The sequence below is a fragment of the Acomys russatus genome, chromosome 7, assembly GCF_903995435.1.
Source record: "Acomys russatus chromosome 7, mAcoRus1.1, whole genome shotgun sequence".
Classification (NCBI taxonomy): domain Eukaryota; kingdom Metazoa; phylum Chordata; class Mammalia; order Rodentia; family Muridae; genus Acomys; species Acomys russatus.
The window spans coordinates 38,976,892-38,994,014 of NC_067143.1; the positions used below are offsets into that span (position 1 = coordinate 38,976,892).

Below are 17,123 nucleotides of genomic sequence, written 5' to 3' on the forward strand. Positions count from 1 at the left end.
TGCTCCTGAAGCTAGCTTTGGGCCTTTTTCTCTTTCATAACTTATGCTCACTACCCGGGGCCAGCTCCAGGATGCCAAGGACAGAAACTGTACCAGGTGGAAGCCATGGGAGACCAGGGTTCTGAGTCTGGTCTGCACCTCAGGCTGTGTCTCCATGGAAGGTTCAAAGCTGCTTGAGGACCTTTGGGGCCAGAGTTGGTCAGGGGAAGGGATCCTTGTGGGTTGCTCCAAGGGCATTCTGCTTGAGCCAAGTAGTTTGCAGGTGAGTCCTATGAGAACACTGGTGCTCCCTGGATGCCAGGCCGAGCGGAGCCTCTGAATGGAGCGGTACACTCTCAGGCCCTTATTCCATAGGCCGATTCTGGCCTCAGGCATCCTGGAACCTATTGTACCCCCAGCTTCCCAGGAGCCAGGAATCAAGGCAGGGCTGCTCTGAGAGCTTGTACCTCCACAGTTCTAACAAGGGGTTCCTGAAAGGACTTTGGAGAATGCCAGGGCCTGCCTAAGGTAGCTCTGTGGCTTCTCTCACATTTGGGCATCAGTGGGCTGATACATGGTGATGAGATACCTGAGATGAGGGTCAAGTAAGTGAAGGGAGCTGAAGAGCACAAGGGATATAGGAAGAGCAGGAGGCCCTGAAAATGGTGTGGACTCCAAAGCTCTTTGAAATCTGACCGACATAGGGACTCTGGTGTCAGGCAGATAAGCCAGGCAGAAGCTTCTAGAACAGTGGTCCTTCCTAATGCTGTAACCCTTTAATACAGTACTTCATGTGGTGGTGACCCTTAACCATAAAATTATTTTTGTTGCTGTTTCATAAGTGTAATTTTGCTACTGTTCTGAATTGTAATGTAAATATCAGTTATGGGGGACATCTGATATGTGACCCCTGTGAAAGGGTTGTTCGACCTCCAATGCAGCATACAGGTTGAGAACCACTCTTCTAGAAGTTACTCCAGAGTTCTACATTAAGACCACAGAGGAATTCAGGTCTTTGAAAGAGTGTGGCCAGAGCAGAGTCCCTGTCCTCACAGGCCTGGTTGTGTCCCTCCTGGAATACTACTGCCTGCTGAGGACAGAGGCTCAGGTGGCCCAGAGTACTCCTCTTTACCCAGAGTGTGTCTCCATCTTCTTTCCAGGCTACTGAGTGGAAGGTGTCAGAGACACTGAGAGGTGGGGCAATCCTCACCCTGTACAGAGGGTCAGGTATGCCTTCCTGAAAGGGCTGGGCATCCAGCAGCTCAGCTCTGCTACAGAGCAGGGAGGATGCAGTGACCTTCATGACATCAGGATACTGTCCCTCAGGCCTAGTAAGAGAATATTGAGTGCTCTCAGAGGTCACAAAGAGGAAGGACTATAAACTTTAAGGGGTGGAGGATGTCTGTAAAAGGGGCAGGGGACAAAAGAATGACTTACTAAGTGAGAAGCTCCCCAGCTCAGACTTCTGGGGATAGTGTTGGAGGAGTTGGCTGTCAGCCCAGCTCCCAGGCCCCAGTCACGCTCTCCTTTGAAACACAGCTAACTGGGGTTGCTTCTCACTCTCACTGGCCACACATACACACACCAACACACCACAGTACATCTACTAAGCCACAACTTTGATTCTCACTGTATAAAGCACACTTGGCCCCAGGCCATCAAGGACAGAGTGATAGGAGTCTCACATCCTGTGCTCCTGGCTCCAGTACAGAACGTAGAGGTGACTGCCTCTCACTCTGACCGGAAGCCTCCAGGCAACAGCTGTGAAAAAGCAGAAAGAAACCCAGCTTCTGCGCCAGGCAGACCTGCTGGTGGTACCAGCCGCTGTGGATGCCAAGCGAACACTTGATGGGTGCAAACTGTCCATTAAGAGATTATTCACAATGAAATGTAAGGAGCCTGGAGGCCCCCTTCCGAGCACACAAGATAAAATACAATAAATACAAAGATCCCAAACCCAAGAAGCCAGGGCTTGTGTGTTAGAGCCAGGCGATGCCATGTCCAGAGAAGATAGGGAGGACTTCTGGGGGGTTCTGCAGCAGGGCAAGCTGGATGAGGGGGGGCCCTTTGAACATGTGCATCTATGCCATGGCAAGGATAGTGCTGGGCAGCAGGAGCCTGGCTTTGCCTGAAGTTACTCAGAAAATGGAGGGAACATGCCCAGGTCGGCAAAGTCCTCGATGTTATAGTTGCCAGTCCCCTGTGTCGGGTCCCCCGGCATGGGCAGCATGTCCTGCAGAGGAGAACAACAGAAAGCCCCCAGGGTCAGCAGCCTCACCCAGAGCCTGCCCTTGTCCCGGAGTCCAGCCTGCCACTGATCCCCTCGGCCACCTCTCTAGTGAGCAGGTGTTCCTTTGCACAGTTTGGTGTACATGGCTGCTTTTCAGGGGTCTTCAATACCTGACACCTCCATCCCAAACTGCTCTCCTGGGACTGTCATGCTGAAGGTAGATGCTACTAGGACAGAAATCTTTTCTGAAGCTAAGCCAGGCCCAGAGGTGGACAGAGGCCAGTTGGGCAAGTGAGCCTCCAGCAGTAATCAAGACTGGACAGCCGTGTGACTGCCAGCCAGGCAGGAGCCTGAGCATATGCGGCCTGAACACAGTGGTCTGTCAGGGTGGTGCCATCCCAAGGTGTAAGGTCAGTTACTTTATCTAGTCCTAGTCTGCTAGATCTCAGACTATCTGTTCTAAGAATACTGGGGACTTCCAGTCCCTTAGGGCAAAAGTCCCACTGTGCTTTGTCCAGTTCCCAGCCCATGTGATAATGTTGAGAAAGTGGACAAATGTTCTTGGGAAACAAGGCACGCTTTCCTACCTCCTAGAAATCCATGCCTCGCTGGTTTCATAAAGGCTCCGATGAATCCCGCAAGAAAGAAACTGAATAACTTGCTTTAATTGGTGTTTCCCAAAGTTATTCGACCAAGAAATCCCTTTATCAGTGTGGCCTTGAAGACACACTGTTGGGAAATTATGCCTTTTGGGGCCACTCTATGTGACAGATAAACAATGGGGTAAAGGCTGGTGTTTATAGTGGGAGGAAGGAGAAAAGTCACAGGGAGGCCTGGGAAAGGCACTTCCCTGCACTGGGGAGGGAACAGAACCATGGGCTCCAGACATGGGTCTACGAAAAATGGCATTTGCCCTAGTGAGGTGTGTGTGTGTGTGTGTGTGTGTGTGTGTGTGTGTGTGTGTGTGTGTGTGTGTGTGTTTGTGTGTGTACACATACCCCACAGAGGAGCCTAGGCTGCTGCTAAAAGCCTGGGTGGATAGGCCCATCTCTAGTTGAGGGGAGTCCCTGAGCTAATACCTGCACTTAAAGCATTCAAAGAAAACCTGGGTGGCTGAATCCTGTATGATAGGCAGGGCTATGTCCTTGTCCTCAGCACAGTGAGGTTAGGAGCTGGGAACGGCAAGGCATGCGTGTCCCTAGAAGTGGAAATCTAGAAGTAGCCTGGGGCCCTCAGCCTAGAGAGTCCAGCCCTGGCCCAGCTGCCACGGGCTGAGGTCTGGGGATGGAGAGGAGACAGTCTGAGGCAGTCAAGCCCTTATGTACCTGCTACTCTTGGAGGCTGTGTATACTGCCCATGGTGAGCCCTGAGGGCTCTTAAAGGGGCATGGACCTGCCCCAGAGTGAACCCCCTCCCATCTTTGGCTCCATACATCCCCCTGAGCAACTTTGGGGTGTGGTTCAGGATGCAGCTTCTCCTGTGTGGGTACAGCTGAAAGGCTGAAGGCCCCTGTGCCTCTCCTGTATACCCAGGCTTTGACTGGGCAGGGCAGGATCTTCTACTTGTGGGCCCCCCCCCCCATATTGCAGGCTGGGTGGGATCTCTTGCTGGTTACCGGGCAGGGCAGGCAGAGGTGCAGAAAGGGGCATAAGGAAGCAGAGAAGGCGCAGGTACCTACACCTACGAGAAGGCGCTGCTCGCTGGATTTACCTGGAACACTTCAGTCTGGCCAGGCTGCTGGTGGGAGTGCTGCTCACCGCTCTGCTGTCCGTGGTGCTGGCTCTGCCACTGAGACCAGACCTCTGAGGGCCTGCCCTGGAATTGTCCGCTGCTCTGTCCACTCTCAGCTGAAACATTCAACGCACAGGGTACTTTAAAGGCCATCATGTGGTTCTGGGGACCTAAGACCTGGGGATCTGGTTGCCATATTCGGGTCACTTCCCCATCCTAGTGGCACTCACGGGCTTTACACTCCTTTGATAATTACAGCTTAAGACATCAAGTGGTGATGGAGACTGACTTAGTCGGCTGAGGATGGCAAAGAATTAGGAGGTCAATACAGTTGAGTGTTCTTCTGTGGGAAACATAGGATACTATGGGAGTATGAGAGCCAGTCCCACCTAACCCTGACTCTTCCTGGGCAAAGACAGTGTGAAGAGTGAGCTGAGGAGTGAAGGTGCTAGCCATGGGAAGGGAGACTTAAGGGGCCACTGATGGTGATTTTGTCTTTCCAGTAATTTTTAAAAAAAGATGTATTTATTATGTATACAGTGTTCTGTCTGCATGTGTGCCTGCAGGCCAGAAGAGGGCACCAGATATCATCATAGATGGTTGTGAGCCACCGTGTGGGTGCTGGGAATTGAACTCAGGACCTCTGGAAGAGCAGCCAGTGCTCTTAAACTCTGAGCCATCTCTCCAGCTGTCCAGTAATTTTTTTAAACTACAAAATGAACATGACCTTCAACATGACTTCTCCTGGCTAAGGGAGCATTATGGGTCCTTTGCCTAAACCTAACCAATCTGCAGATGGTCAGCACGGGCTGCATGTGGCCTGTTCCCAAGGTATACATAAAACTACTTTCTGGGGTAACCTAGCGCTCCCCAGCATCTTCGTTAGGTCACTGCTCCAAAAGCCACATGTACAGTTCAAAGCCATAAGCTGGATTCCAGCCACATTGCCATCCATTTCCCAGCTCCCTGCTAGGTCAGGTGTCTAGGGTAACTGCACTATACCTGCCATCTGGGGCAGCTGAGAACTTGCAGACCCTAGGGAAGTTTCTGGTCCTAAGGGACAAAGGCAAAGCTGACGACATCCATCTTTTTAGCTGAAGTTTAATGCTATGCTTCATTCTTGCCCACTACCGGTTTTCCTGGGAGGTGGCACTGAGCGGAAACTGCCCTAAGATTCCTGTGAAATCCTATGCAGACTTCAGTACGGTCAGCATGGTTGGGTTTAGCTTAATGGTTCTTTGTAAAGGGAGCTGCTGGCACTTCTCATTCTCACAAACAGCAGGACACAGGCGGATAAATATACCGGGAGACTGATAAACATCCTTAGTAAACAGACATCCCACCCCAGTGGGGATTAGACCAAGCCATCAGCAGTGTAAAAAGCTGAGAAGTCCTGCTGTGTAAAGTGAATGTGCCCTGATGGAGGCAGCTGCTTCCGCCTAACCTATTGAGCAGATCAGACAGGGGCTGCAAATGCTAGGGCTCTTTGAAGGGAGGTCACCTTTCCACATTGATTAAAAGGGTCAGGTATGTCTATAATTCCTCAAACTTTGTAGGTTAAAAAAAAATGCAGATGGCTGAGGTTTGGGGACAAGATTAGAGGAGGAAGAGGGGGCTCGCGTCTCTCTTTTTGTGCATCCCATTTCTCAGTGGAAGAAGTGTCAGATGTTTTGGGAATGATAAATTCCATTTTCCTTCAGCCTCCACTCAGCCTGGACTGGGTGGGGCATGTGGCGGGGGGGGGGGGGGAGGGGAAGGGAATTCCCTGAGCTTTCCAAAAGAGGCTTGCCTAAGGCACACTGGTGTCTTCTGCTGTGGCCTGATTTGATTTGTTTTCACCTGTCTGGACTTGTGTCATCATGATTGAGTTGGTGGAGCTGCCCCAGCCTAAAATTAAAAAGCAGATGCTAAATGCAAGACATGGGCACGCTGGTGCTTGCCAAGCCACTGTCTCTGGAAGCATGCTGCTATGCAATTCAGGCCATGTATAAGCCACAGTGGAGCTGAACCTATCATTTCTGAGCAAGCTATAGGTTTGGCTTCCTACATTTCTACAAGAAACATTATACACCAATGACCAGATTGAGACAGCAAGATTAGCCAGTTTGGGGATTCAAGTTGTACACTCCCTGGCAGTTACCAACTTGTTTTGTCTGAGCTCTATAGTTAAGTTTCATTGCCTATCTTTGGGATACTGAGCTGGCCTCAGTTTTTGCTTGTACCAAATGGGTGCAGAGACCTATCAAGACTAGCTAACCTCTCCCCCATTTTGTACCTAATAAATGTGTCAAAGTCCTGGGTTGCTGCATAGTAGTGCACTCTATCACAGTGAACATAGGTCACTGGATCCCACCTTTTCTGTATGTGTTTCCATGTGTTTGTCCTTTCTTCATTTTCTCACTGTCCCAGTCATGTTTCCAGAAATAAGCCATGATGGACTTGGCATCAGTTAAGCCTGTCAGTTGCCTGGCCAGAAGACCCACCCCTCCCCAACCCAGAAAGTTGATTCTTCTTGGGACATGGCTAAGGAGATGGGAGGAATAGTTATCCCTTTAACAGGACAATGTAATTACATCCTCTAGAAGCCCCTTTCTTAATGCAGTTGCTTACATATCTTTACTGCCTGCTTGATTTTCTAAGCTCTAAGTCAAGCAGTGTAATTTGTCCTTTCTTCTTTGAATACCACCCAAACATCTAAACATGCTTGAACTGATACTCTGAACTTTCTCACTGTTTCTCTTGCGACCCTGTTTGTAGACCTCCATTGCTGACATTAACTAAAAGGCATGACTTTCTTTCTCCTCCAACTCCCTCCTTGAGAGATGCCAGGATTTGTATTTTGCCTGATTTACTGTTTTTCCCTAAAATTCTAATAAAATTATTCTCGTTTCCTTCTGAGTCAGATCTTAAATAATTTTATAAAGGAGACAAAGAACCTACAAAAGGGAACCTAGATTCTCCAATGACGTGGTGATCACAAATAGATAATAAAACCACTCCACTGGTGACAAGAGAGGTGACTATATTCCAGGATTCAGGTAAGTTCCTCCTGGTGGCCAGTGGTTACCCTCTGGCTTAGATGCCTTTTGGGAAGACTTGACCTCAAGCGTTATCATTCCATCTTTGGTATTCTGCCTTCATAGGAAAACTGTCTCTCCTTCCATCATCTCCCAGGCTCTCTCCCTTGGGAATAAGGGTCAGACACGAAGGGCACATGCAACATCTTTCTTTTTTTGGGTTGTTTCCTTTTATGTCTGTGGCCAATGGTCACATGGTGAAATGTAAATGGCACTAAGTTTAACTTCTCTTTTCTTCCTGGTGCCAGGGTTGTCTCTGCATCATGACTGTCATTCCCTGGGAGCTAGAGAGGCCATGGATTGAAAGGAAGAGAGAAATGAATCAAGTAGCTTAGCAGAGATGGGCACATAGACCCCTGACCAAAATAGAGGGCACTGATACTGCCTTGGGCCATGCATACCATGCTCTCAGCTGGGTGCATAATCCCAAGGGACCCAGGAAGTTGCTTTTCTAATTGGATGTAGGCTCCACATAAAGGCTGATAGGACTTCCAATCTAAATTAACTTAAAACAACAACAACAACAACAACAACAACAACAAAAAACCACACAGCATGGTTTCTGAGTAATTTCAGCATTTGCCAGCATATAGGGTTACAGAACCTCTGGTCTCAGCCCACACCATCCTCATGTGGAGCCAGGGCATCCATGTCTAGAACACTTTCTCTCTCAGATACATTCTGGGCCTGCTTCCTGCTTCCTTTCAGGTCTTTTATGGCCTTTTGCTCCATCAGCAGCTTATAAAACCAAGGACATAAAGCCAAGTGGAATGAAAGTAAGATCCTGGTGACATCTTCTAGTGTTCCTGGTTAAAATTAGATCTTCTTGGTAAGGATGGACTCTCCCACCTTTAACAGAGACCATGGTATTCTATTCTGTTTTTGACCTAAAACTTTCTTCTATGCATGCACTTCTGAGCCAATGTATAGGATCTGCCCTATGTTTATGATTATATGTCTCAGGCCACTCTGATTTACATGTTCTATTTCCTGTCACATCTCTGCTAACCTAATTCAGGTACTTTTTTAAATTAAGGGAAAAAAATAGGATTAAGTCTGATCTCCACCAATCAAGACAACTTGTACGTCATGACCTTCACTCATTGGGAAACTAGTCATGTGGATTTAGGTATCTCCAGAACTGAAGAAAGCATGCTATCCCAATTTTCAGCTCTTGGGCTTTGGTTTTCACCAATGGAAATAATTCACGCCTTACAGGATATTAACAGAATTTATATGGAGGCAAAAAAGATCATGCACTGGCATAGCTGTCAACTGGGACTCATCTTGGGAGGCAGCTGTTAATACCAGTCTGTGAGATGCATGAGTCCTATAAGGACTTGTGTCCTTAGGGTGAATGAGCACATGTTATTGTGGAACCGTCCCCACCATAGAGGACATCTGTGTCATCGGCCAAGATGTAAGATGGCAAGAGCCTTGTGACTAATCAAGTAGTGCTACCCATGTGATTACTTAGGACTCCTAACTCAGCTAGGTTCCTTGAGGACCCACACACTCAAAAACAGTTCTATGACACAGGCATTCCTTCATATACCCCAGTTCCCCCCAACCCCATCCCATTTTTTTTCTTTTGCTTTCTTGGATGCCTGCCTGGATCATGGAAACTAAAGACCCAGACAGGACTCCCACAGACGGTACATTTCTCCTGTGCTTTCCTAGTATCCAGGATAGTTTTCTCAGAGACCTAACCCTATCCAGATGCCTTTTGAGTAGGGAACGAGGGATATAAGGCAAATGCTAACTCTATTCCCAGCAGGGTCTTAATGACCACCATCTTTAAATTCTGCTCACTCCTGGTATCCCCAAGCTTGCATTCTTTGCCCCTCTCTCTACAGAGAAAAACATCTGATGGGGAAAGGAATATGAAGCCTAGAATCTCATCTCAATGGGCTAGAGAGTAAAAATGAGGTAGGAGTAATGGCACAGTCTCTGTCCAAAAACTAAATAAATGTCTAGTCTCTAGCTGGGAATACAACATGAGCAGGCAGGGACTAAGGGTCATGGAATTCAGTGCTATTCACTTTTGTAGCACAATAGTAATTGTTCTCAGCTCCTCTCTGTCCATTTACTATAGACAGTCCTATTCCTGTGGGTATGAAGATAATTCCTCAGACAGAAAGAAAGTCCCTTGAGCATTTTATCCAAGGTGGGGAAGACTCTGCTTGCTTATGTTTTTAACCTCAAATGTCAATTCAAGGCAAAGAAAACCAAAGCCTTTTATATAAGCAAGTTTCTTTACTGAACCTACTAACCCGCTAATTCAGGTGTACATGTCTGTCTTCCTTCCTTCCTTCCTTCCTTCCTTCCTTCCTCCTTGTACATAGGCCTTATTCTACAAAGGTAAAAGAAAAACCTCAGAGGTGCTTCCAGCAGGAACTTGCACTCACTGTTCATGATTTAACCCTAGAGAGATTGTGTATGTAGTTGGTTTAAATTCTGGGTGGGTTAAGGTTATATCTCATAGCATATGGGGAACAAATGAATGTTCTCGATCCTGTTGGGGTTATGCTCAGACATACTTAAGGGTGATTGGTGGAGGTGTCAGAAGATGGAAGGAAGCTGTTTTGTGTGGGCAAAGGGACATTCCTTTTTCCACTCCAGAAGCTCTAGGACTTCTCTGAGTCTACTTATGACTATCACAGGAAACTTGCCTTCAGTTTCCCTGACTACACTTTCGTTGATGCAGCCTGAGAATTAAAGTAAGGTTAAACCTGGGTATCTGAAAAGAGAAGGGGGCTAATATTTTACAGTAATACCATGTGGCCCCATTACAAAACCACCGAAGGAAAAATTGGCTCATAGATTAATAACCTAAACTGTAATTCCTACAGCTGGACACATTTTGTAGGTATCAAGGAAAATGCTCTAAAATACCTATGTATAGGCAGACTTCATGGCTGTCAGGATAGGGAGCAACAGGAAGGAAGGAAGGAAGGAAGGAAGGAAGAAAGGAAGGAAGAATGGAAAGAAAGAAGGGAGGAGGAAGGGAGGGAGGGAGGGAGAGAGGGAGGGAGGGAGGGAGGGAGGGAGGATGAGAGTAAGGGTGAATAGGAGGCAGGCTAATTCTCCTGTAATGCTGCAAGGTGCTGCTGTCAGTGTCCCCATGGTTGTATCTGTGATGGCCCTGGATTCCCACAGACAGGATTAAGCTGGATGTTCCTTGCAGTATGCACATTGCATTGCCTGCTTTAACTGTTTCATGTTTATTTAATAATTAATGAAACTGATTCTTAATGGAGACCACTGTATTTCTCCTCTACTTCCTCCTATACCCTGAGGTTGACAGTAAACCCCTCCCCCAGGTCCTCTTTCTAATCATACATTCTTTCATTTGACCTTGACCAGTAGGACTCTGCTTCCTGAAGTCCTGGGCAGCAGAGGCCCCTCCAGTGGCAGGGACCCATGGCCACCTTCTCAAGATACCATTCACCATTGAGGTAGGTTTCTTCAGCCCTGTGATGCTCTGCTGCCTGGCACCTCCCTTCCAGCTGGGCTCCTGCCCCTCTCTCCTCCTCAGCTCCTCAGCTCTGCTTCCATTGAATTCCTCCCCTGGTCATTCTCATAGCCAGACTCTCAAAAGATGCTGTTCTTGCATCCTGCTGCACAACAGACTTTTCTGGAGTCACTGTGTGATGCCCTGAGGGTAGGGTCACATCACATTCCCCAGGAACAGCATGTTTGAGACTCTGCCTGTGAGAATGACCAGGTAAATGCTAAGTAAATCAAACACATGAAACACCCAGTGGAAGCATCCTGGGCAGTGTCCAGTAAGTACCTAGTAAGGACCAGTTGCTGGCATACTTATCACCTAGTAGCCCGCAACAGAACTGTTGAGCTCGAAGCCCCAGTGTGTGACCCTGTTCTTGGTCATCAGAGTTGGCCAGTGGCCTCTACCTAGGGTTCTACTTCCATTTACATTTCAGATCCTGGGTATTACTTCATGAGGAGTGGCCAAATGTACACGGGTACTGTTGGCACTGGACTGTTAGAACAGGGAGGAGCCTGCTTATCTGTCTTGCCATGGACACATGATGTTCCTAAGCTGTTCCAGGGATATATGACATCTCTCTCTTGAAGACTTTCCTGGTCCTGTAAACAAGAGATCATTCTCCCTGTTCCCAGGGCCTCCATGAAGATCTGGAGGCTGTTGGACCCGTGGTGTGTCTCTCTGCCTCCTGTTACCTGTCTCTACCTCTGCCTGTATCTTTGCCTCCGCCTCTAGCCTGAGCCACCCTTTGGGTCAGGCTAGTCTCTTCCTGTCTGTAGTACTGGCACTGGGCCTGGCACGCATGAAGGATGCTGAATCACAGTAGGTGCCACTGCTCCCAGACAAAGGGAATGGTCCTTCACATGAAAGCAGGGAGGGGCACTATCCTGGGAACCAGGGACCTTGTCCTCAGGTCGCAGGAGAGCTGAGGGCCTGGCTAACTGAGCAACTGACTGAGGGGTCTGGGTGCCTCACACCAGAGTCCCTAAGTGACACAGTAACGATATTTAAAGAATCATCAGGTGTGCTACACATTAAATAAGGTTTGTGCTTGGGGGTCTGTTGGCTCGAATGGGAACAGACAAACCTGGAATCTTAGGGTGCTGTGGCCAAGACCTTGGGCTCTGAGGCAGAAGCATCACTGTCAGCGGTGGAAGTGTAAAGAGTTAGGGACAGCTCATAACAACACTGTGTGATGAGCTCCAGAGGGGCGCTTTCCCGTAAGACTGACAGGTGAGCCACTTAAAACAGAAGCTTTTAACTTGACAAGTGCAGTCAGGAGGCTTAGGCTTGGCTTCCTGTTCACTTGAGGGTGATGGGTCTGCATAGAAAATCCCTGGGTGCCTCTCTCCTGAATGTCACCCAGTGACTGTACTACGAGGAATCTGGCAGGACCTCCCCTTCTGTGCAGTGTGACCCTGGCCCTGGGAGAGATGTTGGCAAGTATCAAATACATATAGAGCAACTGGCAGAAGTGTCTGAGACTGAGCCAGTAGACACAGCCATGGCCTGGACACCCTTTATGGCCTGAGCCTTTCTTATAGAGCAAGGGAACACTCACATGAGCTAGGAATCCCTAGTGTGGTGGATAATATTAAGTTGAAAGGATCTAGAATCAACCGAGGAGACAAACACCCCCCCCCCTCTCTCTCTCTCTGTGTGTGTGTGTGTGTGTGTGTGTGTGTGTGTGTGTGTGTGTGTTTACAGGTTAGATTAATGGAGTTGGAAAGACTCATCCTAACTGAGGGGCACCACTATTCCATGGTCTGCAGAAATACAAATAAATAGAAAGGAAAAAGTAAGCTGGGCACCAGTGTTCATCTGTTTCCTTACTGCAGCTACAGTGTGACCCTGCTATGATGGACTGACCCTCAAACTGTGAGCCAAAATAAATCCTTCTGCCCTGAAGTTACTTTTGTCACAGAATGAGAAAAAAACCTAGCAAATATACCTCACGATATTAAAAAATGCAAATTTCTGGTTTCACGGATACAACCTGCCATCCCTGGCTTCTCTGAGTTTCTGAATCTTTTACTTCTGGGATGTGAAAGTATCTGCCTTGGACCATGTAGGGCTAAACTAGCAATCAGGCCACACCACAACACAAGAACGAGGGCTCATGGCATGAAACCGCAGTGTTAAATCACAAGGTCAAGGCGCATGCTTCCATGACTTAGGACACCCGAGGCCCAAATAGGAGAGGAGCTAAGATGCTTTGAGGGCCCTGCCCTATTTTCTGGAAGCCTTAGGGATCAGCCCCTAGACACACAATGCTCAGATTGGAATTCTTTGCATCGTTCCCCACCTACCAAATCCTGGAGTCCTGTTGGCAAGACTGGGGTATGCATTTCCACTTGGTGAGGAGGCAGCTGGGCTGGAGAGAGGACTGTAGGATGAAGGGTCAGCCGGGTAGGGGTGGCTTGAACCAATCCCGAAGGCAGATGACTGTGTCTTGCTGGGCTACGGTAGGATTTGCTATGTCAGTACAGAAAGAGGCAGAGCCAACCAGCTTCCCACAGAGCTCCACCCTTGAGGTTCCTTCAGGAACACCAGACCCCACTTCCCTCACTAGCCTGGGGTGAGCCCAAGGTGCGGGGGGGCGATCAGAGTACTAGCCCTGGAGACTTGGTTAACGTTATTTTGAGGACTACAGTGGCCTGGCTTCTCCAAGTTCAGCTTTTGGAGGCCTCTCTGCTGAACAAGACCTATCCTTCCAGGACCTTCCAGAGAATCAGGAGTATTAGCTGCATGGTTAGGTATTTACAGGCCCTGTTGGCATAGTAGCTGCCAGGACTCCAAAGTGATTGGAGCCTTGCTCTTACCAGAGAAGCTTTGGGTATCCAACTTTTTCCTGCTCCCTTTCCCAAGGAGAAGTTGTAAGAAGAAAAGGGTGCTGATCAGACATGGCATAAATTCTCCACAGTTGTGTGGAGAATGGGGACTGCCTCTGACATGAACTCTGGTTCCCCCAATTTGATGGCTTCCCCTTGGTGGGGAGGCCCGGCAGCAGCGGCACACAGAAGAAGGGGAAGCAGAGGTCCTCTTCTGTCAGAGGTCTAGGGGAGGGGAAAAAGGTTGAAAGAGGGAGGGAGGGTAGGAACAGGAAGATACAAGTGAGGGGCTAACAATCGGGATGTAATCCAAATAAATTATAATAAAAAAAATAAAATTAAAAACAAAACAAAACATAATGTTGGGGACCCAGTTCTCAAAGTGCCCCGTGGATGGTGGCGACGGCTAGCTATTCTAACTGGGACACAAAATGCAGATGGTGGGTGTTCTGCCACTCTGGGCACCCAGAGCCATGCCTCACAGTTACTCATACCTGCCCTGGGAAGGGTGGACGGCTGCCTGTCCATGCCACCTGGCCCTGGTTCAGCTGTCGGGAGATCTGAGATATGTTCTGGCCCGTTGAGGAGGAGGACTGAATGTCATTCACTCCAGGCACATGGACCACGGAAGAGCTAGGAGAAGAAAACATATTTATTGCCGGGAAATGGCCTGCTTTCTTGATGCTGTGCTGGCTCACCTTCCTGCCCTTTCCCTCCTTGTACACTGCCCAAGGGTCCTTGCTTGCGTCCCTTCTCAGCCTTCTTCCCCTGCTACCCCAGGGTCTGGCAGCTCTTGCACTTGCCCATGTGTATGTTGTGTGTGTATGTGTGTGTGTGTATGTATGTATGTATATGTGTGTGTATGTATGTATATGTGTGTGTGTGTGTGTGTTTTCATTCCAAAAAGAGACACGAGTCTCAGAATACAAACCAGACCCCAGGCTACCTGCTCTTTGTGTTCTAGTTAATTTGTCCCTTTGGGGCACCAAGAAAGCTTACAGACTCTGGATGTAGGCTGCAGGCTGTCAATTTCAACAGAGACAAACCTGAGCGCGGCAGGCTGCTTCGTGTCGCCACTGTTTCCCTATTCTGCCTTCAGATGCATTAACTTGGTGTGTCTTGCCTGGTGAGGATGCTCTGATACTCTACTGCCAGGCCCTTCCTCCAGGAGCTTTTTGGGCCATGTGCACTGTAAGCTCATCCAAGATAGAAAAGGCTGGAGGGGGATCTGTGCGGCTCCAGGCCCTTCCTGCTAGCTCCCTGGGTCCATGCTGGGGGCCTGTGAATGCCCTGAGTGAGGTGGGCAGTATCTAATTTTTAGGTTTTTGATAGAGCTAGGCTTTTGGATGGATTTGGAAAGAAAGAGTTATAGAGGACATTTTTACTAATTGTATTCTAATCTAATCCTTTTCTATCCTTTCTAACCCTTTGCAGACTGTAAAGCAAATTCTGCTATTTAAACATCATGTCTGTCTTTCTAAATGAGTTTACTTCCCACACTGACCCCTCTTCCCTCAGATGGATGTTTTTGTTCAGAGGCAGGGTGTCACTAGGTAGCTCTGGCTGTCCTAGAACTCACTGTGTAGACCAGGCTGGTCTTGAACTCACAGAGATCCACCTGCTTCTTCTTCCCAACTGTTGGGATAAAAAGTATGTGCCAAGACATCCTGCAGAGGATATTTTCTTTGCTTTTCTTTGAATTTCCTTTTTAAAATTAGTTATATTAATTGTTCGATGGATAATGAATTCTGACCTTGACTTCATGGCATCCGTCCTGCCTCAGACTCCTGAGTGCTGGGATTGCAGCTGCCAGCTACCATGCCTGTCTCCAAGGTAACGGATTTTACTGTGCACTATCATATGCACCCATTACATGCTTTGGTCACATTCCCTCTGCAATTCTCTTTCTTTCAGAGGACATTTTCTAATCAGTGTTCCTCATGGTTCCTCTTTAACACATGCCTCAGCCTGCACAGTCCTCCTTAGGACGCTGACTAATGAGGGGCAGCTGTAACTCTGCCTGGAATTTTTGGAACAAAGTGCTGGCCCTTGTGCCCAGCCCTCCCTAGGGCCGCTGTACACACCTCCGCTGATGTAGGAAATCTGTGCTTAGAGCCTCAAGGAAGGGAGATTGCCATCCCATTGTGGCCAATGTAGTTTCTGGGCACTGGGATTTGCCTGTCCAACCCTGTTTCCTGCAGGGTCTCTGAAGCCCTGTTTAGAGTTGAGCCAAGCTTAACTGGAATGTAGCAAAACACTACCTTGCAGGGCCTGGGGTATGTGAAGCCTCTAGGGAGCTTAGAAGTATCTGTTGTGACACAATAAAATGCTTTCCCCGAGGACTGCTGGCCTGTCCTTTGGCAGTCTTTCTGGGCTCATGCTCACATTTCCCAGAAGAAACTTGAGCCATGCCTGGCCCTCAGTGGTGATGTCAAGCTTCCTCAGTAAGCTACTGCGCAACCTGGTGCTTATATCCAGGCACCCTGCTGTACCCTCGAACGGCCCTTAAGACCGAGGCTACGATATGATGGACCACATTTTCTGCTTGCACTTGGCCATAGCCTCAGCATACTAAAGAGTAGGGCAGTTCTGGCTACTTTCCCAATGAGCCCCTACTTGGATCTTGCCTAAAGACCTTCCCCCTTTCCCTGTAAGATCACAGAGGTGTTGGTATCTTGTGTGTCTGAGAGCCACTGGCCCCCAGTGCCTATGGAGAGGCTGATGGAGCAGAGTCAACTATCCTGGCTCCATCCCACAGTACAGGAATGGCTGACTTCTGCTTAGCTCACAGAACCAATGCTGGCATGCAGGCCTTTCTTCCTACCACTCCCCTCCCTGGCACCTACCTGAAGGCCTTGCCCGAGTGCCCGGCAGGGAAGGGACTTCCTTGGGAGTAGATCTGCTGGCTGCCTGATGTTGAGGCTGAGCTCATCATCTTCTTCTCCGCTAGGAAAACCATAGGAGTTGCATGTGAAGCTCTCCCCTTGGGCTGCAGGCCATGAGGGGGGCACCCCAGAACAGGGCATGGCATGGGAACTCAGGAGGTCCGCATAGAACAACCTCCTCTCCTTCATCTTAGTATGTCCTCCCTTAGACTCGTGACTCCTACGGTGGCCCCTGCCACCTGAGAGTAGGGCAGGCACTACTGCATTCAGTCCTTCCAGTTTCACAGGGACATGTGCAACAGGAAATGTGCAAAGAGGCGAGGATCCCCAGGGTAACCTCAGCTGTCTGCCCTTAGACCTTAGCTTGGCCTTTTATATTGCAGGTGTCACCTGGGATGCTCTTTGAACTCTCCCCTGCCTTAGTTTCCCCATCTAAAAGGGGATGATAATTCCAGGCTCTGCTCCACAAGGCTGTGGTGAGGAGTCTGTTGTTAATATAAGTGAAATAATTACTAAGGACAGTTCTGGGAAACAACAAGCAGCTTACACAGTTGCTTTCACTTGTTACAAATGAGAAAACTGAGGCACTGGTTGTCCCAGTTCCCAGGACAGCAAGAGAGGACCCAACTTGAATACCAGTCCAGTGCCCCTTTGCTGACCGGATCAGCGGTGCTGAGGGACACCTCAAACTGACTGACCAGGGCAGCTGGACAGTGTTGCCTGTGTCCCAGGGTCTCAGAATGAGCAACTTGTGAGGCAGGAAACACTCAGACCTGGGCTAAAATGAGTCACCAAGGCCACTGTTGTGCTATAGAAAGGTGAAGACTGGTCACACATGTCACCTGCAAAGAAAGGCTGAGCGGACCAGGCTTAAGTCACAGG

At 48.7% G+C, this 17,123-nt stretch overlaps 1 protein-coding gene across 1 annotated transcript in view; it reads right to left on the minus strand.

Annotated features, from left to right (window-relative positions):
- Positions 1-1,231: 1,231 nt before the first annotated feature.
- The window catches only part of Arnt2 (aryl hydrocarbon receptor nuclear translocator 2), a 152,159-nt gene continuing 136,267 nt past the window's right edge, over positions 1,232-17,123 (minus strand). Inside the window, exons 15-19 of the mRNA XM_051148863.1 lie at positions 16,203-16,302; positions 13,851-13,989; positions 12,835-12,985; positions 3,920-4,056; positions 1,232-2,212 (exon numbers count right to left, since the gene is read on the minus strand). Coding sequence (XP_051004820.1) covers positions 2,114-2,212; positions 3,920-4,056; positions 12,835-12,985; positions 13,851-13,989; positions 16,203-16,302 — 626 coding nt within the window. The 3' untranslated portion in view covers positions 1,232-2,113. The remainder of the gene's footprint in view (positions 2,213-3,919; positions 4,057-12,834; positions 12,986-13,850; positions 13,990-16,202; positions 16,303-17,123) is intronic.